The 27,470-nt window shown below is 41.9% G+C and overlaps 1 protein-coding gene across 1 annotated transcript in view; it reads right to left on the bottom strand.

Moving 5' to 3' along the window:
- Window positions 1-27,470, bottom strand: part of GRID2 (glutamate ionotropic receptor delta type subunit 2) — a 282,427-nt gene that overhangs the window by 50,004 nt on the left and 204,953 nt on the right. Inside the window, exon 12 of the mRNA XM_018907012.3 lies at window positions 14,830-14,996. Within this exon, the coding sequence (XP_018762557.1) occupies window positions 14,830-14,996 (167 nt within the window). The remainder of the gene's footprint in view (window positions 1-14,829; window positions 14,997-27,470) is intronic.

The raw sequence follows: 27,470 nt of genomic DNA, 5'->3' as shown, positions 1-27,470 counted from the left end.
TATATAATGTAACACTGCTGCAAGGCCCCTCTCCACTAATTTTCTCTGTTATTGTTTTACAGAAAAGAGCATTGATAGATTACTCTTATGAGCCCCTGCCATGTTTACATAATTTCCCTTATTTTGCATTTTCTCTATCAATTTATGTCTGTTTACAAGAACTCCAACTTCCTCAGTCAGTACAGACAAAATTTCCATGTTTATCACACACGGATCTTCTTCAAGCTTATGCAAAGAATTTTTCAGACTAACTTAATAAACCAACTCAACCAATCCATGTTAGAAGTGTCAACAGGCAGGCCCAAAGTCCAAAAGCACCGAGACAGAAATTCCTGCCTGTGGGCACTGCCCACAGTGCAACACAGATGACAGGAGATGTCCAGCTGGCCTCCCCTTCTGCCATCTTTCCTTCCCAGAGCACCAGAGATGTTGGGGCTAAGCACAGGCTTAGGAACACAGGCTAAGGGACATTCAAAAGACTCCCTGTTTTTTTCCAAACATGTATTGGGGCTCCTTTGTAAACTATTTCCTTGTATAAAATGGCCAAACTCCATGAAAGATGGGCAGATGTATGAGTACTACAGCAACCTGAAGAATGACTTCATAGAGAATGACCCATTTCTTTCATCAGTCATTTCAAATGCCATCGTAATTAATTAAAAAGCAAACCAATAACATTCATCTGGGAGCTAAACTGAAAGACACACAGGGTGTTGATTGAAACCCAAGTATCTACCAACTGCTGCAGCCCCCAGAATTTTGGTCACTAAGCAGTATTAGTAATTGACATTATATGCTTCTTTGTTTGAACTGTGACTTCTTTTGGCCATCAGCTTTCCTACGCTCCTCCAAGCACACAAGCTGCAACCATCTGACAGTAATTGCCATGACAACTGATGCTGGTCCCAAGAGGACAAGAGACAACACTGCCAGCAAAATTCAATAAACAATGTAATGAAGTCAAACACATCACGGGAAGTTGGTTGTGGTTTGATAGTATGGAGAATGAGCAACCTGGAGGATCCCTTGAGTGTCCCAGGGCTATCCATTTCCCAGCCTGGAGTTCTCACATATGCTGCTCAGGGTGATCTCAGTGCCCTGGATGGGATAGAGAGATGCTGCAAAGGACCAAATTATAAGCTTGGAGGAGAAAGGCAGCAGGGTGATGTCAGAGAGGGCTGGTTTAGAATGAAGTGAGGAGATTTGCTGGCAGCAGGGCTGGAAGGGCTATTACAACACTTAGTCTGCCCTACCAAGGATGTCACACTGGTGTAGGAAAAGGCAGAGGAAAATTTTCAGAATAACAAATTGATGATGCACCATGATGAGGCACCTTCCTCATGCAACTTCCTAAGTTTTCAGCTCACTGGCCTTCCCATCATCTGAAGACAAAAATCGAACAAGTTCCAACAAAATTAAAAAAAAAAAAGCACACTTGTTTTTATCTACTCAGGTTCTAATAACGAAGGGAATGCCTTAATTATAAGCATAGGTTAACTGCACGGCATCATTATAAGGCTGATTTGGAGTTGCATGACTGAACTAACTGCATCCTTTACCTTCAGGTTTCTTTGATGTGGGACTTTAATTCAGACTTTCATCATTTTATGATGACTGATTCTGGAGTTATTATAAGCATTTTTTCATATTTCTTTCTATCAAATAATAAGTTTTCACTTTCAACTCTAACAAAGATTTCAGTTTCTTCTTCTGGATACATTCAAGTATCCAGCTGACTCTAGCTAATTTAGCTGACCACTGTTAGCATGGAGCAGACAGGCTAGTTCAGGAGAAGTGGTGTGCTAAGAGAAGCAGTTCTGATTGACATGGCCTTAAAGCTATCTCCTCTTCCTATATTTTTTAATCTGTTCCCTATTTTGAGTCAAGAAATAATCCCTGAATATCATACAATTCCTCCCTTCAACCACAAATGACTCCATTTGTTTAAAACCAAGCCTGGAACCAGAGCTGAAATTTATTTGAGAAAATTCAAGTTCAGAGCAGGCAATAAACCCCCAGCTAGGAAACAATGCTCTAGAAAAACAAATGTTGCCAAGAAAGCTTCCTTGCAGCCCTGCTGTGAGAGCACAGTGACTCAAGGCAAGCACCACTAACTAAGCCCAAAGGGAAGTGATGCAGGCTGCCAGACAGAACAGCAAGCAGAAATAAGGAGCCTTTTTGCCCAGATGCAATGTCTGTGTTAGTGCTGGCAGTACTGCAAGAGGCTCAGGAAGTCCAGCATCAGGCCTAGGGAGAAAAATCCTTTGGTTTCTAGGCAGCACACCAGGTATTTCACCATATCCAGGAACATTAAATCATCGGTTTTACCTGCAAGCATCACAAACTGAACTTTCAGAAGGCACCTCCAGATAGGAACAAACTATCTTGTTTATCCAGATCAATATATCAGTGCAGGCCTGCAGCATTTCTCCTGCTGAATAAAGATCTGGCACTATTTACACAGAGATAACCTGCACCACCACTATTAAGATTCAGCCCTGTGATAATTCCAGCTGTATGGGATAGGCTGTATTAGTGATCTAAAGGGATGTAACATTTGAAAATTTCAGCAAGGAGCTTATCATTGCCTAGGCAAGAGGAAGGACTGGCATCTCCACTTTTCCCTCAGCTCAGGAAAAGTTATTAGTGGGTATGCAATGCCTGTGGGGGATGAGAAAGCTTCTCGGTGAGCGAGCAAATATTCAGAGCTGAGCCTGAAATGCAGCACTGTGGGAATCATCTTAAATTGCACCAGGATGAAAAGTGCACAGCATGGTCTGCTCCCAGTCCTGCCAGCCTAGGACAGAAGTCCCCTGGTGAGAGTCTTTACCCAGGCTTTATTTTCATCATGAGCAAAAAGACATGTTCAGCCCCATGAACGGACAACCACTTACTCCTCTGAGAAATGGGGGGAAAAAAGGAAATAAAAAACCCACTTTTTCACAACGAGCAACACTACTGACTCCAACCATCAGTTTTGTTTCTGAGGGAGTTTGAGGAGGATGGCACTTAGAGCCCTTGGGACGCCTCCTGGCCCCAGAGTGTGCCCAGCCAGCCTGGGGTCACTCCCCTGCACCCACCCAGGGCTGCACCCCACGGGCGACCCCAGCCCAGGACCCCTGTTTGGCAGGGCAAGGAACAACAGGCTGCTGCACAGCACTGAAACAGCCAGAAGGGTCTGGGTGAAGGGAAGCAGCCGTAGGAAAACACTGTGGGCAGAAAAAAGGAAATCAAGACACCAGGTAATTTGAAATAAAGCTGACAGGAGCGAGAGGGAGGGAGGGAAGGAGGGAAGGGGCGGAAGGAAGGGGCGGAAGGAAGGGGCGGAAGGAAGGAAGGGGCGGAAGGAAGGAAGGGGCGGAAAGGGCGGAAGGAAGGAAGGGGCGGAAGGAAGGGGCGGAAGGAAGGAAGGAAGGAAGGAAGGAAGGAAGGAAGGGGCGGAAGGAAGGGGCGGAAGGAAGGGGCGGAAGGAAGGGGCGGAAGGAAGGGGCGGAAGGAAGGGGCGGAAGGAAGGGGCGGAAGGAAGGGGCGGAAGGAAGGGGCGGAAGGAAGGGGCGGAAGGAAGGAAGGAAGGAAGGAAGGAAGGAAGGAAGGAAGGAAGGAAGGAAGGAAGGAAGGATGGAAGGAAGGATGGAAGGAAGGATGGAAGGAAGGATGGAAGGAAGGAAGGAAGGAAGGAAGGAAGGAAGGAAGGATGGAAGGAAGGAAGCTGTGTCTGTGCACAGCTCGCAGCTGAGCCAGCTCTGCAGCCCTGCTGCCTCCCTTCATCTCAGCTATTGCAGCCCTCCATGAAAGCAAGGAGTCTACTGCTCCTAAACTCAGCCCTTAAAGCACTCCAGCACCACAGCCAGCCTGGATTTCTTCTTCCAAAGAAGGCCTCAGAGCAAGTAAGCAGTAAACCACTGGTAAAAGCTGAGAAAATGGGAAGAAAACAGCCAGTGGGAGAAGCAAGGGCTTTGATCAGCATCCAAGGGATTGGTGGGGTCAGCTTGGAGGTGTTCATCCCCCTGAGCTGAGTGTCCTGTAGCAAGCTGGAGTGACAGACCCTTCACTTGCAAAGCCAGGCAGGAGGAGAGGGTATCACTGCTCGCTGCTCTGCTCTCTGCTGCCACACAAATATTTCATTGTGGGGCTGAGAATAAAACTGCTGCCAGCACAGCTTACATATACTTACTTCATATATAACCATGGATATATTTCTTCCTGTGTTACACACCTGTCAGGGGCTTTTCCTGAAACCTTGTCTTTTCAAGAGGCCTCCTGTGTTTAATCTGGGTGCAAGATTGCTACTTTTAAAAAAGTTAAAAATGAGCGTTGGAGGTGTTTTTAGCTTAAGAGGGACACAAAGAAGATCAAGAAACTTTCACTTCCTCAGGGCTTTAACCATGCTATGCTTTTTTTTCAATTGCTTTTCTTCTATGGATTTTACAATTTCCTCCAGACTGATATAAAGTGGAAGAACAGAAGGGAATTTGATGCTGCAGGTGAAGCCCAATGGCTTTCTGAAAGCCCTGATTGCTGCCCAAGTGTGACTGTAAGAGCTGACACATTTCTGTAGCTTTGCATAGCACTTCACAGTGTAAGAAAAAGAAATGAACATAAATTTCCTGTTTCATGGGGACCTTAATCTTGAGCCTTACATCTAAATTATGCCAAAGGCATATTATAGGATTAAATTCTCCCATCAGCTAAACCAGTATAAATCTGGAGTAATTCCATGATCTGAAGTTCCACTGCTAATTAACTAAATCCCCCTAAACCCAAGGAAATTAACACAAACAAACTATTAAAAAAAAAGTATCTATTTCTCAGTTACCTCAAGGTTCATTTCTCTCATGTGTGGCTGTAGGAATATCCCAGACAAAGGAAAAAAAAAAAAAATCAGTCCTGGGTCAGGAACTTCTAATCTCTGCTCTCAAGGCTGCAAAGCAGTGCTAATGACTTTGTTGCATTTCTCTCAAAATATTACTGTAATGGAGTTTGTTTGTACTTTTTAAATTAAAAAATAATTGATTTTTTAATTAAATAAACAAACAAATCTGAATATGGCTTATCTGTCTTATCAGCTTTCTGTAGGAATCTGATGTATTCAAGATACTCATGATCTCTTTGCTTCTGTGGAGGCATCCCACCTATGAAACTGCAGCCAATACAGTTATTTTTCCTTTTCATGCTTGTCACCAGCTGAAACCTTTCTGCTTTGGTGGGAGCAGCTGGAGCATGTTCTTATCTACAAAGCCAGGTAATTAGGTGGCAGCTTTTCTTCACTGCTCTGGAAATTCAGCTGTTAGGCTATTCTTTCAGCTGGAGACAAAAGCAGCAAATAGAAGGAAAAAAAAAAGGAATTCAATTGCAAAAAGAATGAAAGGACGGTGACCTTTGCAAACAAGTGTACTTGCCCTGGCTCAGCCCTGGACTGTGAGGGCTGTCAGAGTGAACTGGCAAAGCCTGTGCCTGCTCTTAAGCACACGCGAGAGGGAGATGTGCTCACGTGCCGTGACAAATGATTCCAATTATTGCCACCAGCACTTAATCAGGAGTGTAAGCACATGTTCCAGACAGGCCAAAAGCCCTTGTGATGGTTTTCTGTGACTGTAACTGGCTTCTTATTCAAATCCCTCTGTTGAAGGTGAGCACTAGAGGAATATGATAAAGTATTTGATTGAGAGGAAGTCCAAGTATGACACACTTTTCTGATTTACTACGAGGTGGCTGAAGAGTGCCATTATCAGTACCCTGCATAGGAACTTGAAAGAGCAAACTTTTCTTGATTAATTCTTTTTATTGGGTTATCAATCCTGCCTTCCCATTCTCTCCTCCTTTTTCTTTTCTTTTAATACAGTTGGTCATTTAAAGCATCTATTTCTCTTCAATGACTCTAATTTTATTCTCTTTTATCTATTTTTTTTTCTGAGAAATTCCAATATTCTGGTTCTATGTAAGTCTTTTCCCTTAGTCAGGAAGTGCAGTCTGTAATAGCAGCAGTCAAGGCAGTTCATTCTGGCAAATGCATGTCAGAAAAAGACTGCTGTGACTTTGAAATATTGAAAGTGACTGATAACATAATGTGTGAAGCAGAATAAATGCATAGAAATGGAAGTTTTAGCTGAGCAGTCAAAGTATGAACAAAATACAGTGTCACAGCTCTGCCCTGAAAGCTCTCCGTGCAGCTGGTTACAGTGGCAAATTACTAAATGCACTTTGCAAAAGTGTTTTATGAATAAAATGGCAAACACAGTTTTTCCTTGGCCATATCACCATTTCTGTCTGCTTGCACACCGTGTTTAAGTGGGAAACTTAGGTCTGGAAAGGCATTTGGTTTTTAGGGCAGTCATCAAAACTATGATGGCTGGGATCAGGGCTCTGCTGTACTGTGGGCTAACCTAACTCCACTGGCATTAAAGCAGAATATAAACCACAGTGTTGCACACTGTGCAAACAAGAGCCTCCAGCATTATCCAGCTGGTTTATGTCAGCAACTGCTTTTGTCTGTTTTAACCTTGCAAAGCCTCTCTGCCACCACCAAGTCTTCTCTGGGGTTTGGGCAGAGCTCTTTCCAATTTTGTGATAGTTCATCACCAGAACATTTTTTTCCTCAAGACTACACAGGAGTCAGAGAGCGAAGGCTTCCCCACCCCCTCTTCATCTTCAAATTAATCCAAACCTTCTATCCACAGCACTCTGACACACTGGTGACCCTGCTGGGCAAACTGGCTTCCTCTCCCAGTTCCTTCATTATTTCCTTGGGGAGCAGCCTAGAGCAACCTACCCCATGGGATTGCTCTGAGACACAGCAGAAGACTTCTCTGGACAGTTTTTTTTTTAGATTTTTCATTTGTTAATCTCCTCTCACATGGCACTGGGCAATAAGGAAGGATTCTTTTTTTTTTCCCTCTAAGAATCACTGAGGGGCACTCAGCCCCTCACTGTTTCTCCTCTCACTCCCTCTGTTCCTGCAACAAGCTTTCTTCTTCCTCTTATCCCATTTCAGCAAGGGAAGACAACTCTGCTAGGAAACCTGCCAACACTCTTCCTTGGCTCTACATTCTGGAGACTTTCCCCATGCTCTTTTTCACTTTGCCTACCCTTGATCTTGGCTGAAGTCATAAACCAAGGCTAGCACCTTCTTTGCTTACTGATGATTCAAGGATGGGTGACAAACAGCAGATTGGTGTTTTGCAGCAGGGCAGATCTCTGCAGGATGAGGGAGCCTCTGTTGCAGCAATTCCACTGGTGGAAGCAAATCTCTTAGCTCAGATATGGATAAATCCAGCTGTCATTCCATCAAGTCCAATTCAGCTTTGAAAACAAACTTTATTTTCAGGCCTTTTACTTTTATCTGGAAAACAGGACTGGCTGAAAATGAGCTTTATGGTCCAGCTAAAGGTTAATTTCTTTTCAAGGCAGCAAAATGGGTTAGCAAAGATCTATTACTTTTTGCTCTTTTGCTACTCTTGATCATGTTAAGTGAAATGGGCTGACCAGTGTTTTGAGAACTGGGGCCAAGAGCAGGCAGGTATGGGGTAGGTGGGCTAAACCCTTGCCTGGGCTATTATGGTTCTGTCATCAAGGCAGCTGTGTGACTGGTCCCTTCCTATTTCCAGGGAAAGCTCTGCCCTTGTTTTCCACCCCACTTGAAAGGCAATGCTGCTGCTCAGCTGAGCCAGAGTGAGCAGTTACAGCCATTCCTCTCAGGACTGATGCACACATTAGAGAAGGCAGCCAGAAAAGGAAAAAATCCTGTACTGCAGGACAGTGTGCACTGATGGTAAACCTAATCTTTGCTTCAGGAATTCATAAAAGGCAAGTTCTTGGCAGGAAGCCACTCACTGGCACTTCTTTTAGCTTTACTGTCATCAGATTTATAACCAAGCAGTTTCAAATTCTGCAGCCATGCACTTACTCACTCCATAAAACTTTAAAACACATGAACAACTCAGCTTACAATAAATGTCGCTTCCATATAGTTGGATGAGCAACACTGTTTCCACTGACTGTACTGCACACCTCACTGGGTAATACCTGGCCATTTCACATGCCAGGTCTGAGGTGCCTAAGGGTAGAGAACTGGACAGCAAGTGGTGAGAAAGAGCTTGCAAAGTGCTCTCTGCTGGTAATTGAACACAGCACAATCAGACTGTTTTCTTTGGGGGGGTAATGATGGGGAATTAATATGCAAAAGCATGCCCTTACCTGGCTTGCCTTTGGGAAACTCTGAATGTAGGGCCCTTTCTGAAAGTCAGCATTGATTAGGAAAAAGAGAAAGAATGAAGCTGCCTTTTTCATGGTACCTTTCTTCCCCAACATGCAACAATGTGGGGAAGTTTTCCTTCACCACAGCACTCCTTGAATGCAAGGTGCCTTTCCATGGTGAAGGAGGCAGGCACCTCTCTGTTCCTCGTAGCTCTGTGCTGTGTGAGAATGCAAGAAAACCTAATGCCTTTCCCTATGATTTTCTTTCTCATGCTCTTCTCAGTGCTGCTACCTCATGATTCTTTAACTTACCCCATCAAATAATGTTATGGTATATTTAAAAAGCCCTAATCTGCTCACTGTATATGTTTTGAGTAATTTTTCACTATGTGTATGTAACAAACTCCAGATCTGCTGCAGAATCCTTTACCCCCTATCACCAGTTAATATCAGGGGAGATTAGGAAGTTGCTAAAGCCTGTGTTTCTGTAGGCATCTCCATCCTGTCCAGCTCCTAGTCATGAATTCACAGTGAGACCTGCAAGCACCATCAGGAGTCTATAAAGCCATTTCTCCTGTTCTCACAAGGTGCTGTGTGGGAGCCCAGCTCTCTGCTGTCCTACAGCCCCCGTGAGCAAGCCAGATGGGGAGGGGGGATAAAGCCAGGAACCCCTGCTGGTGACAGTGCAGGCATCTTCAGAACCTGGAGCTCTGCACTAGGCAGTGGGTGGGAGAGGATGCAGTGTCAGATCATCTGGCCTTGGGCAGAGCTATCAGCAATGAGCTCAGACAGGACTGCAGAGCACTCTAAGCCCGGGTCAGATGCTGGTGGGCTTGGTAGAAAAAAGAAGAGAGAGTAGCAGAGGGACAAAAGCTTTCTGTTAGGGCTTTCTCATGAAGTAATGGATGCCGTTTAGAAAAATCAGAATGAAGCTACACCTTTTCTCACAATCCATCTGAGGTGACAGGTTTCAGCCTGGATGCAGTGGCCTGGAGTAAGGGGAGCAGAGTGTGGGCACTCTGCAGCCCCAGGGGGCAGGAGCTGGCTGAGCAGCACTTCCTCAAGGTGAGCTCCCTGGCATGAAGGGCAAACACAGTTTGTCTTGTAGGAGCTGGGCCAGCAGGAAGGAAGATGGACATGTTTTAAAACCTAGGGTCTGGTGCAATTCCCACTGTTACCCCTACATGTCTCATATAGACAGCAAAAATAGGATAGACTGGTTATTTTGGATGGTCAAGAAATATTATCTTGGGTGTGGGTAAAGTTTTTATTTAGTATCCTGGATATCTGAGAAACTACCTTGTTACTACGTGCTACTCTGAAGTTAAGGCTTTCATTAACAATGACTGTATCTGAATAAATTAAGAGTGGACTCTCATGTCAGATTGCTCAGAAACCTAGAATCAACTTTGATTTTTTTTTTTCTTCTCACTAATGTAATTTCAGTCATATGAACTTGTGGCATTATCTAAGAGCAGACTCTCAAAATTAAACTCTTCTATTTGAATTCAGGAGTTTGCTTGAAGTCAAGTAATTCTCCCAACTTGCAGAGTTTCTTAATTTCTGGAGTTCTGAGAAAAAAACGTGCTTTGGGTGGATTTAGGTAGATTTCACTAGTTTGTCCACTATATGTTTCAGAATGTTACACATACACCTCAGAATAGGAGTTCAATTCTAGCAAACTACCAAGGCAAAGCAAGGTTGATCTCTTACTAAGGCATCCACTATTCTAGAGATGATCCCTGAATTTAATGGTGAAAAAACATCAATTACATCATTATTGTTAGTCCTCTGTAGGATTAGGGTATAATCCAAAACTCTTATTTCCCATATAGCTGCTAAAAAATAAGTCAGAGAATAAGTGATACTTGCTTGGGCTTTCATTAAAAGAATATTAAAGTAAATCATAAAAAAAATAGGGGGATCTTATCAAAGAAAAGGGCTACATAGTCCCAATGGCAGAGAAAAATCAAGGCAGCTAGGAATAAAGTAATTTTCCTTGCTCTGGAGTCTTTGGACATAAGTGACCTCCAAGACACAGAATGAAAATTTAAGGAGAGAGAATTAATGGTGAGGAGACAGGAAGAACACATATTTATGGCTCAGGGCAGGAACTTTCTAAGACTCAGGATTTTGCTGATGAGATGTAAAAAGGACAGGAGAATATCCACACCATTTATTTAAAGCAGCTGGCTAATGATTTGCTAGGGGGCAGTCTGAAATGCCATATGATGGCTCTCTCCTTTCCCTCCAAAGTTCTGGATATCTGAAAGCACACCACTTGCTGCTAGGGAGGTGTCTTTGGGCTTGCCATGAGGAAATCATTATAAGTGTCCATTTCTCTTCCCCCCTCAGGACAAAAAGATGTGATTGACTTGTCTATCAACCCCACAAATTCGCTGTGACTTTTTGTGAATAATGTCAGATTCAGACTGGGGTTTCTGCAGAAGCTATATGGTGCTTGTACCTTCCATACATTTTTCCCTCACATACCCCCTTCCCACAGACAACCACCAGGAATTATGGAACTGTAGCTGCTCCTCTTGGCACACAGACAACTTTAGGTGTCCATGAGCTTGTGCTTGGCTGGGGCAATTGTGGGAGCACAGCTGATGAACAAGACAGAGTCCCACACTGCAGGCTCTAAAGGCATGCTTGCCTTTTCCTTTTTCCTATCATCACTGTTTCCTTTGACCTAGAGGGAACAACAACACAACACACATGGATGCTCTTTGGGATATGAGGGGTGCAGTGCAACTATGGCTTGGTTTTTCAGTGGCTTTGGGTGCTGACAGGTGCCAGCTAAGTGAAAAGCTGGCTGCTGGCCTCTGCTGGGCATGGAATTAGTGCCTCCTGTCCCTTTGTCCCTAATGTGCTGCACAGTTGGGACTGTCGTGCAGGAGAAGAAAGTGAAACAGCAGAGAAAGTGGGAACATGAACAGGATTCCAGTGCTTTGCTGCCACCCCTCCCTGACCCCCACCAAAAGCCAGCCACCAGCACAGCACCTGAGCCATTGCTGCAGCACTGCAGGAAGCACAGACATCCTATGGAATACTCTGAAAAGCGTCTGCAATTATATTTATACCTCCTAGGGGTGCAATGGAAGTTTTAAAGTTTAAGGCTGAAAAGAATTCTTAACAGGTGTCAAATTTAGTGTCACCACACAGCTCCTCATGAAGCAAAAGACACCTCCTTTTCAAGCTCTCCTAGGAAATTTGGCACTTCCTATTATTACAGCCCCTGTCATTACCTTGAAAGAAAACTCTATAGAGAGGGAAAAACTGACATGCTGCCTGGAGGCTGCTGGTGCTCAGAAGGTTAAGTCTTAGTGGCAAAGCAAAGAGGACAGCCATCTCCCTGAGCACATCACCTGGCTGCCTAGTGGCACGGCCAGTTGTGCTTGTTACCATCTGCAATGTGAATGAAATCATCGGGACGGCTGCGACAGCTCCATCCTTCAAATATTACCCAGCTTATTTTCTATATTCTTGGTGTTACAGCCACAGACCTATTGTCAGGATGGACCCAAAGCATATGTTTTCAGGGAAAGCACGAGGCAGGGCCTGGTCCCAGATGCTGTGTGGGACCCCAGCTGGCTGCTTTGCCACCCCTGTGCAGCAAAAAGCCAATCTCATACTGCAGTCAGGCCATTCACTGCTGCTCACGTCTTTGTTTTGGCATGGAAAGGATTCCTTTGCCTCTGGAAAAGAAGGGGCTCAAAGACCCTTTTTTGACACTGCTTCCTGTTGGTAAAATTTACCACAGCATTACCTTGGCTGCAGTTCACTTTGTGTAGCTTTAGAGAGAAGGGGTGAGTGTTTCTACCTCTCTGTCTCTGTTCCTGTTTCTCTGGGAATCACCTATATGTTTGCAAAAGGTACTGAAAAGTTTAGAATGCATGCCTGTGCTTCCTGCACAGAGAACAAATTCTCCTGTAAGCTTGCCAGACCTTTCACAGCTGCACCCTAGGGATTTACCACCGTGCAGCTTATGGCTTTATATGAAATTTCTTAAAAGAGAAGGCCTGTATTTTCACATAAATATATTTATTTTGGGAAAGATCAAGGAGTGCCAATATATTTTAAACCAGTTCCCTGCAGCATTAAAACTGTGAAATATTCGTGTGAACATTTGCTAATCCTATACAATGAATCTATTCCTCTCTCTCTATTTAGCATGCAGGCTGCAGCTGCTGAAGGTTGTTGAGCCTTTTCATTAGGAAGAAATGTAAGGATGATGTATGAAAACCACATGGATGTAAACTCAAGGAGCAGTACAGAAGGGTATTAAGAACACAACCTTGTAAGCTACCTTGTAAGCATGATTTCTCTTTCACATGTTTGTTCTTACATGGTCTTTCACTGCTTTAAAATGTAAATTTATATTCATGGACATAATTAGAAATGCTATATAATGTGCTCTCATAATACAGAAATAAGAATATAAGCACAGCAGCACACACATTTTCAGAATATATATCTCAGGCTCCTAAAATTCTGCAGGAGGCAGTATCACTCCAAGCAAATTCTAATTTCTCTGTTCAGGCATTATTCCTCCGAATGTAATGAGTTATTTTCTCACCAGTGCTAAGTTTGCATATCCATCCAGATCCTCCTGTGGCCCAATATCTGACAAATAACCCCTTTCTTCATCTACCTGAACTCTGACAACTGGAGCAGGAAATCAAAAATGAGTGCCTATGATCCCTGATTCCACCAGGGGACAACATATGACCTTGGGATTTCATTTAAGTCTCCTGATGCTATGGATTCCCTAAGCATTAAGTGGAAATAGCATTTGCTTTCCTGAGAGATGCTAATATTTAAGTATTGCTCCGAAGATCCTCAGATAAAAATACCTATATATGTGCAAATTTCTATGCTTCCTTCTGCTTTCCTATAGCTCCAAGATATAATAACACACTGAAAAGCCAAAATTGTCTTATGAAATAAAATTGTACTTGGAAATGTCAAGCCTGCACCAGTGATCCAGGAGTGGCTGCAGGCAGTGGCTGCAGGCAGTGTATCAGAAGAAGCTGTAACCCAGCCTCTCCATGTGCCGAGTACTGTGACCAAGGAGAAACTCTCTCACCAGAATCAGCCATAACCACTTCTCCCCTGTGCCAAGAGCTATACCCAGTACATAAACCCTGTCACAAGCAGCCTCTGAGGGCACTTGGGATGCATCCACCTTGGCTTGCAGAGCAGCAGAGGTGGGCAGAAGAACGCAGGCATGAGCCGTGCCACGTGTTTGCTAGTAAAGACACACACTGTGAAGTTCCCTAATGCCTTCCAATTTTTGCACTCAAACTTACAGGGATAAGGCTGTGGAGAGGATGACTTAACACCTTGACAAGCACCTGAGAACTCTAACAGGTGGGAGAATTTCTGTGAAAGATTTCAAGAAAGAATCCTACTCCTTTGTTTTGCATAGAGATCCTTAACAGGAGAGTGCCAGAGATTTTAAGCAGAGCCAGCTTGGACAGCAGGAATACGAGAGTATTACAGTATTTGGTAAACATTTGCCTTTAGTACTCTTTTTAATATACAAAGCATATACATGTTTCATTAAAATTAAATTTTTTGTTGATCCCGTGAAATATTTTGTTATGTTGCTGCTATGTTAGCACAAAATTCAGCAATGTCATTCCCAAAGTAGAACAGATTCAAAGAATTCAAGTCTTCCCTATTCATGCAGTAGGTGTGAGCAGAGAGTGATTCCTCTGGATCTGCACAGTGTTACTGGCTACTTTCTCCCCCACCACAGCCTTTGAACAAAGGCAACAGTCCAAATTAAGCATATTTTGTATGTTTACCTGCAGCCACACAACAGAAATCCCATTGCAGCAACTGTAAAGTTTTGCTTCATACACATAACACAAGCCAACAGAAACCAGGCTGAGAGACCAGATACAGAATGAAAAAAAGGGTAAGGAGACTAGCTCACATCTTCTCCTAAGCGCCAAACTGCAGATATTATACTTTCTAAAAGTTTGGTAGTTTTTTTTTTACATTTCACACACATCCTGATTTAGGAATCAATACTGGAGTGAAGCAGAAATACATATGCAAAGGAACAATGCATACAATTTAGTATTTCTGATACCAGTAGAAAGACAGGACCAGTAGCATCTCTAGTGATGGCACTTTGGTAGCTCAAGAGATCGATTAGTATGGGGATAAGCACCTATGCTTTTGGGTACTAATAGGGGTCCTTCACCAAAACATCAAACGTTCTTGTTCATCCCCTTCAGTTTTCCCATCAGTGTCCAAATTCACTTTCCTTTTCTTTAAGAAGCAGCTTCTGTAATAGGAAGGGTTGAGTTATGCTGACTCTCTATAACAAATGAAGCAACTCTTTCCTCATTTTCCTGCTAATGAGGTTGAGTTTATCTCATTAATGTTTTTCAAAAGAAACAAGAACAATTCAAATAAGAGCAACACAAAGTGTTTTTAACGCAGTTTCTCGAAAAGTGAATAATTCAATGTCTCGGATAAAATGAATGCGTACGCAAGAAATGAAGTGGATCGCGAGAACAACACATTTTTCCTTTGCCGAAAATTAAATTAGAAGAAGGCTCCAGAGCTGAGAGAAAGCTTCCCTCAGTACCTGCTCCTCCTGCTCCAAAGGCTTACCTTTGTGAGAAGACGTCTCGGTAGGGGCTGCCGTGCTGCAGGGCGATGCCGTATCCCCGGTCCGCGACAGTGTTGCCGACCGTGTAGAAGGAGCACTCCGCGTCGTTGATGGCCACGTACTCCAGCACCGCCGCGTCCCACACAAAGGCGTAGTTCCCGTGTTTCACCTGCGGCAAACAGAGGGAAAGTTCAGGCTTCGGAAGGAGGCCAGTGCATCTGGAAACGGGGCAGTTTCAGCACAGTCTGCTCTCCAAGGGAAGTGAAATTTGGGAACTGCTGCCAGACACTGGGGCCGTGAAGGGCTTGGGCTGAGCGCCTCGGCTGACCTGAGAACGACGTGCCATCAGTGACACAGTGCCATGGAGGAAATATAGACTGTCCCTTTTCCAAGAACAAAGGAAAAGGGTCACAGTCCCTCCATCAACACTAAATTCCCCATGAAATCCCCCGTAAATGCCATAAAAACAACCATTTGGAGAGAGGGTAGGTATTCCCACTTGGAGAAGCATGGCAGGGTAGGCATGGCTATCTAGAGGGAAGACCAGCATTCAGGATGGTCCACAATTCAGTCATGCTCCAAGTTGTGACAGACTTCACAAACACCAATTTGTCTTATGGGTTCTGTGGGTAAGACCACACCAAGCAGATTTTCTGGGATTACTTTTCTCAGCATGAGGCGTTTTCACATATCTTCAGACTTTCACAGATCAAGATCATGTAAGCCATTTTAACTGTTTGACTAAGATAAATCCAACCAGCTCACTACACTGAAAAAGCTTTTAAAGTAACATATCCCCATCCATTCACATTTGAAACAAATCCAGATTTAAAAAAATTTAAATATATGTGATGTATACAAAATTTAGGCATTTATTCAGAAGCAAGCCTTTAAAAACAAAACTCGCTCTATACAAATCAAGTAATTTCTGCTTTCCAGACATATAATGTTTTTTTTCTGAAAAAAAAGTAAGCTCTGGGTGCTCTACCAGACCCAGATCTTTTGCTGCTTTTCTCTTTGCTTGGTCCCTATGTCAGACCTTATGAATCCCTCTGCTTTTTTCCTGCCCCTCTGCTTGGCTTCATTTAGCTTTTTCCCTGTGCTGTATTAGGCAACTAAGCTGTAAAGCTAGGCTGAATCCATTGACTTTGTACATCTAATGGGAATAAATACGTGACAGCTCAGTGAAAAGTAAACAAAACACAAAAAGGCCGTGTGGGGCCAGGCAATCCAAAGAGAATTCAAAACCAAGTCAGCATATCAAAGTAAGCAATGTCAGTACATCATTTAGATTAGGCTTTGACAATGTAGATTATGTTTTTAAAGACTGTTTACATATAAAAGTTACTGAAGCAAGCCTCACCGTCTGCTTGCTCACAAGATGTAGTGCACAAGGAATGATTGCATTTGGGACACATTCCTTTTTACTGCAGGCCTGGCAAGGGAATATTTCCCATTTCCATCTGTAGGCATGGCAGGGGGACGATTTGTGCAGATTTTGGAGCAGAAAGGGAGCCATATTATCTGTGGACTCCACAGGACTTGCAGGATAAAGAAAATTCTTTTCAAAGTGCACACACACACACATACACAAATAAATGCAGGACTGGGCCAGTTTTAATCTTCAGGCTCTGGGAACTGTCAAGAATGTTTTTTCTCTCCTCCCAGTGGAGGTTTAGGTTTATCTAAACAGGCAGGGGAAAAGGGATAGAAGTGAATTTGCAGTTAACAAACAATACAACTTGTATGCTTGTCCTATAGGTAGTGCCACTAACAGAGCTCTTCCTAGCATGGGTTGTTCAGATCTTCCTGCAGGCACCACTTGAGTAAGAAATAGCATGACTGAGAAAAAAGCCCTTCCTAGGAGAATTTAACAGGATAACGACTCAGCCTGAAAAAGGATCATGATGTGCAGAGAACAAGGGTGGGAAATAGGAGACAAAAGCAGAGGATCAGAAGTGGGCAAATGAATGCTGAAAAGGATCAGATGGACTTTCTGAACAAAAGAATTAAGGAAAAGTGGGGTTCAAAACCCAAGTAATTTTACATGGGGGACATAACCTTTGAGGTGATGGAAGGAACAGAGGGTTATGTTTTGACATCTGCTTTTGTCCTAAACTGCCTTTTTATCATCCTAGTGCATTGAATTCACCTAAGTGCTTGTAAGGGGACCTATCAGCTGCTCAGCTGGTCAGGAAAAATTCTCTTGATTTAGCTGCCTTGCTATAAAACAACTCACAAAGAGAATATATAAAAGTGGTAAAAGCACTGACTGTCAATAATATCTGTGATGAAGTGGTATATATAAGACCCTCAGAACAGAGCTCATAATATCACAGTTCAGGTTCCCACGAAGATATTACTTTTCATAGATAACATCACAGCGAGCCTCTGTTAAAGTGCATGGGGCACAAAAGAGATTGAAGAGCCAGAAGGGATCATTCCCATCACTTACCTTCAACACATGATTGCTCCATGCATTAAAATACATCCTTTTTAGCATTTTTGCCCTATTCACTTAAAAATCTCAGGAATTCCAAACCATGCAGCAAACCTAAGTTGTAATTGTCATGCTTGCAATCCCTCTCTTTAGAGAACTACTTCTTGATCTAACATATTTCATTGCTAGTCAGTGTATTTGTTCTTACTACCTTTTTTTGGTTAATATATAACTTTCCTATGTCATTCCTAGGTATTTTTGCTCTGAAGTTCTAAATACTCACACTCTGGGGCTGACACTTTTCAATTATTGATGGATCTTTCTGTTACTTAGCTGAGCTGGATATAGCTTTCTGTAATCTCTCCTTGCAAATCTATCTGTCCAGCCCTCCCAGTAGCAGTGACACTACTTTTGAACTGTCTCCAATTCTTAATTTTTATGCATGGGAGAGGCACCTGTTTCACTAAGAGAGAATCAGTTATCTGCAGGCTCTGGAGCTATAGGATTTCCTTTTTAGCATACTCTTCTTCTGAGAATCGGTCTTAACTCCTTGCCCAGGGATCTTTCACACAGCTCAAGTCTGGTTTTAGCTTAAAGGACTAAGAATAAAATTTTGCCAGAGTATAGCAGACCTGGAACACTGCTGATGTTTCACAGATTTGCACCTACTCTATGGAAAGAGGAGATGATTCTCTCTATAAAAGGACAAGAAAATTTCAGAACAAAATGTCAATTAAAAACTTTTATCCTTCTCTCTCCCCTTCCCTCTGATCATGGGAAGCACATATTTTGCAGCTCTTCAATAGCTATGCAGAAGAGCCTACTGTGGGCCTCAAAATCAACAGCAAAAATTCCAGTGTTGTACTATAAGAAAAAGTTAAGGAACTTACTTTCAGCCAATTATGGGAGCTAAATGAAAGCAGAATCTCCTTGGGGAAAAAAATTAAAAAAGGATCCTTGCGACACATTTAACTCACTACTCTCAGAAGAACTATAGCCCTGATTCTACATTTCCTCACCATTATACTGGCCTTTTGTGCAGAGAGAAGGCCATGTCAGGATGCTGGCAAATCTGGATGCTGTTCACACATGGCCACACAGCCCTGGATGGCCAGGGAGGAGTTTCTGGAGGGCAGCACATTATCATTCTGCAGCAACCCCAGCTCCTCAGTCCAGTGGGGCATGGAGAACTGACACTTCACTCTCCTTCCCTGTGCCTTCCTGCCTGTCACTATGGCAGAGGCTAAAAAGAGTTTGAGTATCTGATATCTATTGTCATAGGGGGGAAAAAAAACCCAACAAAACCAGGAAAACTGAAACTTAGTTGTTCATCAGGGTATTTTGAACTCGTGCACTGCAGTGGTCATTAAGTGAAACTGGGAGGTGTGATACCACACAGAAATGCTTGACTTGACTTCATGGTCCTGTGAGCAATTCAGGAGTTACTGTAAAAAGGGTTGTTTCACAGGACAGGAGCCATCAGCACATAGATGTTAAAACTATTTCTTTAGGGCTCTTATATTTCTATTTTCTATCACTGAACACTTACAAAATTTTTCTTTGCTGAAGCCCTGTCTGTAGATATTAGCTAAAATTTATCCTGGATGATTCCATCAGAAAACCCATTGGGTTATGAGAGAAAAACATTTAAAGCCATTACACTGTTGCATATGCACATATTTTATGCCAAGAGGGATATGGATAGTATTTCTTGTTACAGCTAACCCGCTCGTGCAGAGTAAGTTGAATAATGTATTTGTGTACAGCTCTGGCATTCTAAAAGCACATTTCTAGGTCTAGCAAATGCTAAATTAAAAAAAATAAAAAAATTGTAAGTAAACAGCAACCAATTGCTGTAATTTTTCATACTTGTATTCTTGGATAATATCTTTTCTGTATTTTGAATTCCTCTATAAAAGAAATACAAAGGATCCTCATGAATGAAAAAAAACCAAAACCCACAATAGATTGCAGGTTAAAAAGAACTGGCAGTTATTTTTCCTGCAGACCTCTTTTAAATATTTCATTGTACATAAAATGTGTTAAATGCTATAAAAACAATGGAATTCCTAAGGCCAGGGAATCTTAAGTTTAAACAGATTAAAACAATATTAATTTTCTAGAAAAAAATCTGAAAATTATTGGATAATGCTGATGAAGGCCATTTTCTGAACACCCTGTGCCTACACTCCTGAGACACAGTGGTGGTGCTGTTTCCACTCCTTTCCATTATCAGTCAGGTGCCAACTGCTGAACAACTTTCCCTGCCTATGAAGTTGTCAGCTGCAGTATCTGCTGTATTTTAGAAAAGACCAGAAGTAGACTCCTCTGCAGCACAGCAGCAACAGCTCCAGCTCTGACCTCAACCCAATCAAGGACACTGATTAATTACCTGCTCCCTACAGCCCTTTGAGGGTCCTGTTCTCCAGAATGGGCCATTCCACTGCAAAGAGGAAAAAACACCATCCAGTGCTGCTAGCTAGACCTGTGCCTACCAGTGTAGAGCTGAGACTTTGGCATATATAAATACATGGATCACATTTTTTATACACTCTTGCCATGTTCAGCAAGTGTGCAGCAGCTACAGCCTGCAGAGGGCTGTGCTCCTCTCTACAAAACAGCCAAGGCTGCTGTCACACAGGGAATGAAGGAGAGGGGAGAAGATTGAATGAACATTTGCAAATAGATGAGCCAGAGCTGGTATAGGTAATGTGGATATTGTACTCCTAAGTGGGGAAAGGAAAAGATGAAATCTGAGGCAGAAGCCTAAATCTAGATTTTCACATTGTCAGATGCTGGCAAACAGCTCGATGGCATTCACAAGAGAGAGTGTTTGTTCAGCAGAAGGGAATGGAAGCACTTTCCATAATCCAAGAGGCCAATGAAGTTGCTGTTTATCAGACTGCAGCAGAAGTCAGATCTGCCTTCAGAGAAATTCTTATTTGCTAATTTGTTCTCCTCAGGGGACCAAGGTTTCAAGTCTTGGTTTTGTTCACAAAGGGCACAAATCTAGCTGACTTTTATCTGGATCCCAGTAACATAAAACCTTACATTTTAGCTTTGTTGAACAGACCCTACTGATTCACAAAGTAAATCTTTCCATACATCCAAAGTACAATTTTGGCACTTCTTGCCCCACACTCTTGCAGGACAGCATGCATGGCTGATCTGCATGGCTTAAGAGTGAAATGCAGCCATGCAGTCAGGGAATCTGAATCTGACTGACAGCTCTCTGCACTGCAAGACAGGAGCTGGATTCCCTTGGTAGCATTAGAGCACAGAAGAAAAATTCATATATGTAATATATATATACACACACATATAAAACTCTATTCAGTCATCAAGGCAACCAGCTACTATTACTACTGCCACCACCTTTAATATGTAATTTTTCAGAGTCTATAGAAACTTATTTCTATTCAAGGGCCACTATTTGTAAAACACTGAAATGTATTTTTGTACTTATTCAAACAGAAAAGTGTAGAATAGATTCTCAGAGCATCACTGAGCCCAGGTGCAAACAGCAGCAGGAAAATGAAACCTGGAAGCTTAGGGGAAGAAAGAGGAGGTTAGAAATCCCAGCCCCACCTTCTCTTCAGTATGAAGTTTATCTTTCACTACAGTGCCATATCAGCTTGAATGGCATGTCTATTTGTTACACATAAAATTTAATCAGGAAAAACATTAATTCCTCATATGCAACCTGCCATCAATTTCTTGAGAAAAACCTCATGATCACATGCTCACTTATTCCACTGGGCAGACCTTATAATTGATCCAGAATAGGAATTACTCAGGTATGAGAGCTCTGTAATGAGGGAGCACCACCGTGTCAGAGCTTTCCCAGCGCTCAGTGCCTTCACATTTTGTCATTGCAATTAAAGGTATCTTGTAAGTTAACAAGAAAGAAAAGAACAAGTGGAGCAAAACAGTGGAGGCCAGTGTAAGGCACATTTCTGAGGATGGTGGGAGAACAGAGCCAGCTGCTTTTTCAGGTAACCACAGCAAAGCACTAAAAAACCAGCAGGTCATGCTGATCACTGACATGCAGCTAAACCACAGGTTTGCTACAGCAAACATTCTTTCCAGATAGAAGAGACACAAGAGAAAAAATAAATCTCAGCAAAGCAGGCCTTTGAAAGGTAAGGAAGCAATATCTTCCTCTATTATGCCAGCTTTTCATCTGTTTTTTGACAACTAAGTGCTGCAGACAGCAATGCATACTATTTAAGTGAAGGTCATATACAAAAATTACATGAAAGCACTTCAGAAAATTAGATCTGTGGTAACCAAGTGGCAGTCTCAATAATGGGGCAGATTTAAACCAAATGTTGCTGAAGTGATTCCTCTCTTCTGATAAATTAATATTTTTGTGGCAGTTAATTCCCAATAGAAGAACCTTTAAATAAGGAAACATACACGGGTCAATACTCTTCATTTGGGTAAAAAAAATAATTTGTGGATTAAAGTACCATGAAGAAGTTAAACAGAGGGGAATAGAGAAAAGTAGCATCCCTCTTGATAGGAAATCAATCCAGTATGATGCTCACTGGAGGGTTCTTGTCCCCCTTCTTTAGAATAGAATCCTAACTGCAATTCTTGGGCACATTCATTTTTCAAAGACATGCTTACTGAATACCAAGTGCAAGGAGAGAAAAATCATTAAAAGTCAAAAAACTACTCATCAAAACCATTCATCAGTTGAAAAAGAACTTTAACCACAAGAAAAAATCTTTGCAAAACTACCAGGGATACTGAAAAATTCTACAGTAAAAGCTCATTTGAAATAATACTTTCATTTTTGAAACTTATTTTAAAGGAACTGACTTATCTTTCAGTTTTTTTATATTCCTCATACATGAGCCCTGACCACTTTCCTACTGGTAATAGGATTCAAGAAGTCCCACTACTCACACAAAAGAATTTAACTATCTTCTTTAGAACCATAGTATTCTTCCCTTTTTGATAAGCATCTCCTGCCCAGATATGGAAGGAGCCAGCTTGGTCCTGACACAGAATCTTGAAGCTTCAAAAGAAAAGCTTCCCAGCCTCTCTTTTTCTCCTCTCTGAAAGTACCCAGCAGTTTTGCATGTTTCCCCTCATTCTGCTGAGCTGCAGGACACAGGGAGCACTGACTGCTGGCCACCTGCACAAGCCTGGGCTGGAGTGTGCAGGAGCTGGCTTTGCACCATGAAGCCCAGGGCTTCCACATCACTTTGCTTGCATACAGGCTCTGGCTGCCTCAAAAGCCTCCTCTTCCTCTGGAAAACCTGCATGAAACCACTTCTCTTCTCTAGCAGTGAACTTTCCCCCTCAGTGCAGCAGGTCATGGGGTCATGGAAAGAAGGAAACTAAGATTTGTCCCCACCCCTTCAGGTTTGTACCTTCTAGCAACAGCTGGCATCCCCCTTCTCTGAGAGCTCAGTAAAGGCTGCCATAGGGTGTTCCTAAGCATTTCTTTGGCAAGGCTGTAAGTTCAGGCTGCAGCACAGACTGGTATTTTGATTCTTGCAAGAAGGTGTTTTGGACCCACAGGAAAGGAGAGCATTTCAGATTTGAGCTATGAAGGTTTTTTCTCTATTTTGCAGTTTAGGACCCATGGAAGACATCAGGAGCTGTGGCAGGGAGAAGAAGACCAGTGCAGTCACATTTTTTACTCAGTTCAGGCTGCCTTCTTGCTATCACCATGCAGACAACTGAGAAGATGACACAACAGAACAACTTGTCACATAAAGTCCCTGTAAGTCTTGAAGCTAGCTCCTGTCTCTGCTGCCCTGCCTGCAGCCACAAACTAGCAAGTCAAACCCCTCAGACAAATCAGAGAATACAAATAATGCTGCTGGAGTCACTCACAATGCACAGCCAGGGCTGCCAGGCAGGGCAAGGCCAGACAAAGGAGCAGGCACCCAAGTTCTGCATTTGCAAAGGTAAATAAAGATATAAATAGTAGCCAGAAGGAGTTTCAAGTTTAGACAGCACCCAAAATAGTGCAACAGCTCCTAAACATTCTCCATAGCCACCCAGGGATTTAATGTTTACTGCTGCTGTAATTTCAGGTGATAGCTGGGCTTTTGCATCTTTACAGAGTGAAATACTCACAGCCTTTGCCTTCAAATGTACACAGAGCAGGTAATCTCTGGCCACAAACATTTCCACTTATCCAGGGCTGCAACATTCATTTGGCACACCTTTGTAAATAACAAATGAAGTACAAGTCACACACTTCCCTTATATTTGCTTCTAGTTCATCCTGAGCTGCCCACACCATAGCTCAGGTGCCAGAAATCAGTTACAGATGACAGCACTGAGAAACAGCTGCCAAATATCAACTGAAAAGAAATAAATTACTGAAAAACAATCACTTGTGCTCAAGGAGTCATTCAGAACCAGGATTTTTCATGAATGATTTTTAATTCTTTCTTTCTCCTGGAACAGGAATCAACAGAAATTCCTGCGTGGGATGCTTGAAATTCAGAGATGTAATGTTAAACACAGAACTTTTAATTGGTGAAAGTGATAGATTGAGCTGGACAGAAATTGGTTATCTTCCTGCCCAAGGAATTTCAAGATTTTTAATTAAGAAAAAACATCACAACTTTTGGGACCAAAAGCAATAAAAAAATCCAAACTGGAGAATATTTTATTACAAAAAGTGCACTTTAATCTGAATTACTTCCCCTGCAATGGATTAACATTTCAAAATGAAAAAACCCACCCATTTTGATAAAACAGGAGTTATAATTGAATATGACAATTCCCTATGATGACATGTTGACAATTTTAGAGCTTTTGAAGCTACACAGTATTTTATAAAAATACCTTCTTCCTTAGAGTTTCAGTTTCAATTATGATTATTTTCCAGTGAATAAATCACTAATGGTAATTCACACTGGTTTGCTTGAGCCATGCTTTTGGACATCTTATAAAAATCTAAAAATGTATCAATGGAAACAATAAGCAATTGTGTTTCCTGCTCTATTCTTGATTTCCTGCAAGTATAATAAATCATGGAAACCTATTTCTCTTTATGTGTTGCCTAAGCCTGTCAGATTCAAACTTGGACAAAATATGCTGAGAAATCTCATTGTACCATAAGCCAGGATAGTTCTTTGGAAAACACACATTACAATTAGTCACCCAGTCTTATTTTTTAATTTGAATTGTACACCCCCTGTCTCTGGGTATACAAACAGAATACAATCAGGTTAAAATCAACTACTTGTTCTAGTCCTACAACATCAATAAAAATGCCAGCCAAAGTATTTTTGAGATGAGTCATGAGAAAAGTAGAGTTAAAGTACTTATGAAGGAGAAAAAATTTTCATCATGAAGATATAAGGTAATCAGATCTTATTTACCATTTTAAAATGAAGTAGCATTTCAGCTAGAATTAGCAACATCAACAGAGATTTTCTTAGCTGAACAATGAACTTGCAAATCAGGTATTTGTGCATGCAGTGTGGGCAGTGAAGTGCCCAGCCAATCATGTACACCAGTAAACATCTTACTTGACTGACTGAAATAATTTCCTTAGTTAGCACCAAACTGTGGGAAAGGAAATTGAAAACCACATGCAACAGCATCATAATAAAATAATGAACTCAGTATTTTAGCACTTCTTCCAATGTGTAGCTGCTATCACCCAGCATCTGTGCAGGGATGGCCTGAAGAAGGCCACCACCTGTTAGGACATCTTTCTCATCGGTCTTATTTATTTCACAAGCTGGACTATGTCTATGTAAGAAACGAGGATCTACACTGCTGTTGCTTTCTAGCCACATTTATATCACAACCTGACTTAAAACCAACTTCTCTTACAGGATTCTCCCATGAGAAGGACAGTGTGTTGGACACATGTATACTAAATGAAGGGAAGAACTTTTCTCTGGCTTTCAAAAAATTAGGTAATGCATTGCACAGGAACATGTGAGCTGCCAGCACAGTGGCAAGGGTGGAGAAAGGCCTAATAAATGACCTCTAAAGCAGAAAAATAGTAATTTACTTGCCCAGTTCTGTATTATTGGCATGCTCTTTGTTCCTTCAGCATGGACTTTTCAGGGGAAAACAATGAACAGAAATTTTTTTCTTTGCTTGTTAAGGGATACTAGAAGATGCTACACAGCTTCTGACAGAGTGCTGCTAAGTGCCTGACCAAGTTTTCAGGAAAAGCAGCTGCCTGCCTGCATCTCTACAAACAGCCTTGCAGCTGTGCAGTGCTCTGGGGGCAGATACATCTTTCTGTGTGCAGCTTTATTAAAAGATGGTACTGCACACATGTGGGCTCTTCTGAAAATATCATCCCTTCAGACACAAAGGGAAAACACAATCCCTGCATCTATGTCAAGTCCAATACAGTATCATTGCTGCTACATTGTTCATGTTAAATTTTAGCAAAAACTTAAACTCACAACATGTATATATCAAAGCAGAGTAAATACAATGCCAGAAAAATATATTCCCCTTATCTTATGGATGACATATCTATGAAGAGCATATAATATTATAGCTGAAGAAGGTAAAATAACAATAATATTTTCTCTTGTCTCTTTTAAAATTTCTTTTTGAGTTGTGCTTATTCCTTTCTGTCATATTTTAAATTATTAAGAGCTGAATAATGCAAGTACAATGGGAATCTGATACAGGCATCTACATTTGGCAGCTGGTGAATAACTAATAGTCATATCACTGGGTTTACTCTGTACCTGCATGGGGCACACACTAGAATTTAGGTCTAGCAATGGATGAGCTGAATGGATGAGATAAATCAAAGACTGTAAAAATATGACAACATCTCTACCAATTGAGAATAACATGATAAAGGTGAGCTCAAAACTGCAGTTAAAAAATTTACATGAGACTTGTCATGCTCCTCTTAGCTTAAAAAATTTATGGAGTAGTAATAACTAAAATAAATGGAAGGTGTGCAATATAAGTGCTGAAAGGACACAATTTGATACAATTTGATGCAGCATCAGTCCTAAAGTGTACCATGTGAAACTCTATGGGGACTGAAGAAACTCCACCAGGCCTTGGAATAGTACTAGAAAGAAATTCAAACCGAACCTTCTGTAAGCTTCTCTGTTATTTGGTTGTAATTTGTCTTTGTTCAGCCAGGAATGGATCTGGATGTGATATAACATTATGTTAAATAATTCTTGCTGTCATGAGATTTCCCCTTTGCAACTCGGATCACAAGGTGTGCAGCAGCCAAGTCAGTTGCAATTGGTGGATGGAAATACAAACTGGGCTGAAGTCTACCACTGACTGTTTCCAAAGGATGCCAAATTTGAGCTAAAGATTTTTCATGTTGGATGTAGGGAGAAATAAACTTTGAAGAAATGAGAAAGGGTGTGGTAGGAAGACAGAGAAAACCTTTGGTGGGATATTGGAGGGAGAAGGAGAAGTGAGCTGATTAGAGGCTGAATTGGACAATTCAAGATCTTGAAAAGCAGGACAGTAGCTTGGGAAGAGAGAGGTATAGCAAGAAGCATAGCAAAATCCATCACATACAAAAAAACTTATGTGATCTTTAGCTACGTGCTTGGCTGATATTTCCACTCCACTAAAGTTCATTTAAGTTTTTCAAAATCACTATAGTGTCTAAAGGGGTGGGAGACTCTCAACACCCCACATGAGAGGATGTCTTCAGAAGTACAATTTCCTAACTCAAGATTGCTATTGGCATCTATCAAAAAACAAAATAATACCCTGAATATTTTCCACAACTGTTGAAATTCACAAACATGTGCTGTGTCATTATATTGGCCAGAATTTTGGTATGAGCTCTTTTGAATTACTTCTGGGTTTGCCTAGTTTGATTTTTACTGAAATCTCATATTTTTCTGCTGTTTTTGCTGTGTTCCATCTGCTGCTCACTTTGTCAGATCTGAAACGATTTAATGATCACTCTAATCAAGAATAAGATACTGTTTAAAGAAAACCAGCTCCTTCATTTAGCTTTCAGCACAGCCATAGCATAATCAAAGATGTTCAGTTCGATAATAGCATAATCTGAAGGACTGGAAGCACTTGGCAAACATTCATTAACCGATGCTCACATTTTCCTTTTGTGAGGAAACATTCCTGCTTTTGCTGCTTACACCTGCCAGATGTGCACCTACACTGTTGTGTGCTGCCTCCTGACTATGCTGTGAAACACAGCATTTGGAGTCCAAGAGATTCATACAACAACTGGAGTGTAAA

Source organism: Serinus canaria, chromosome 4 (genome assembly GCF_022539315.1).
Source record: "Serinus canaria isolate serCan28SL12 chromosome 4, serCan2020, whole genome shotgun sequence".
In the NCBI taxonomy this organism is placed as follows: domain Eukaryota; kingdom Metazoa; phylum Chordata; class Aves; order Passeriformes; family Fringillidae; genus Serinus; species Serinus canaria.
The sequence above is the reverse complement of the archived record's forward strand: the minus strand, read 5'-3'. Positions and strand labels throughout refer to the sequence as shown.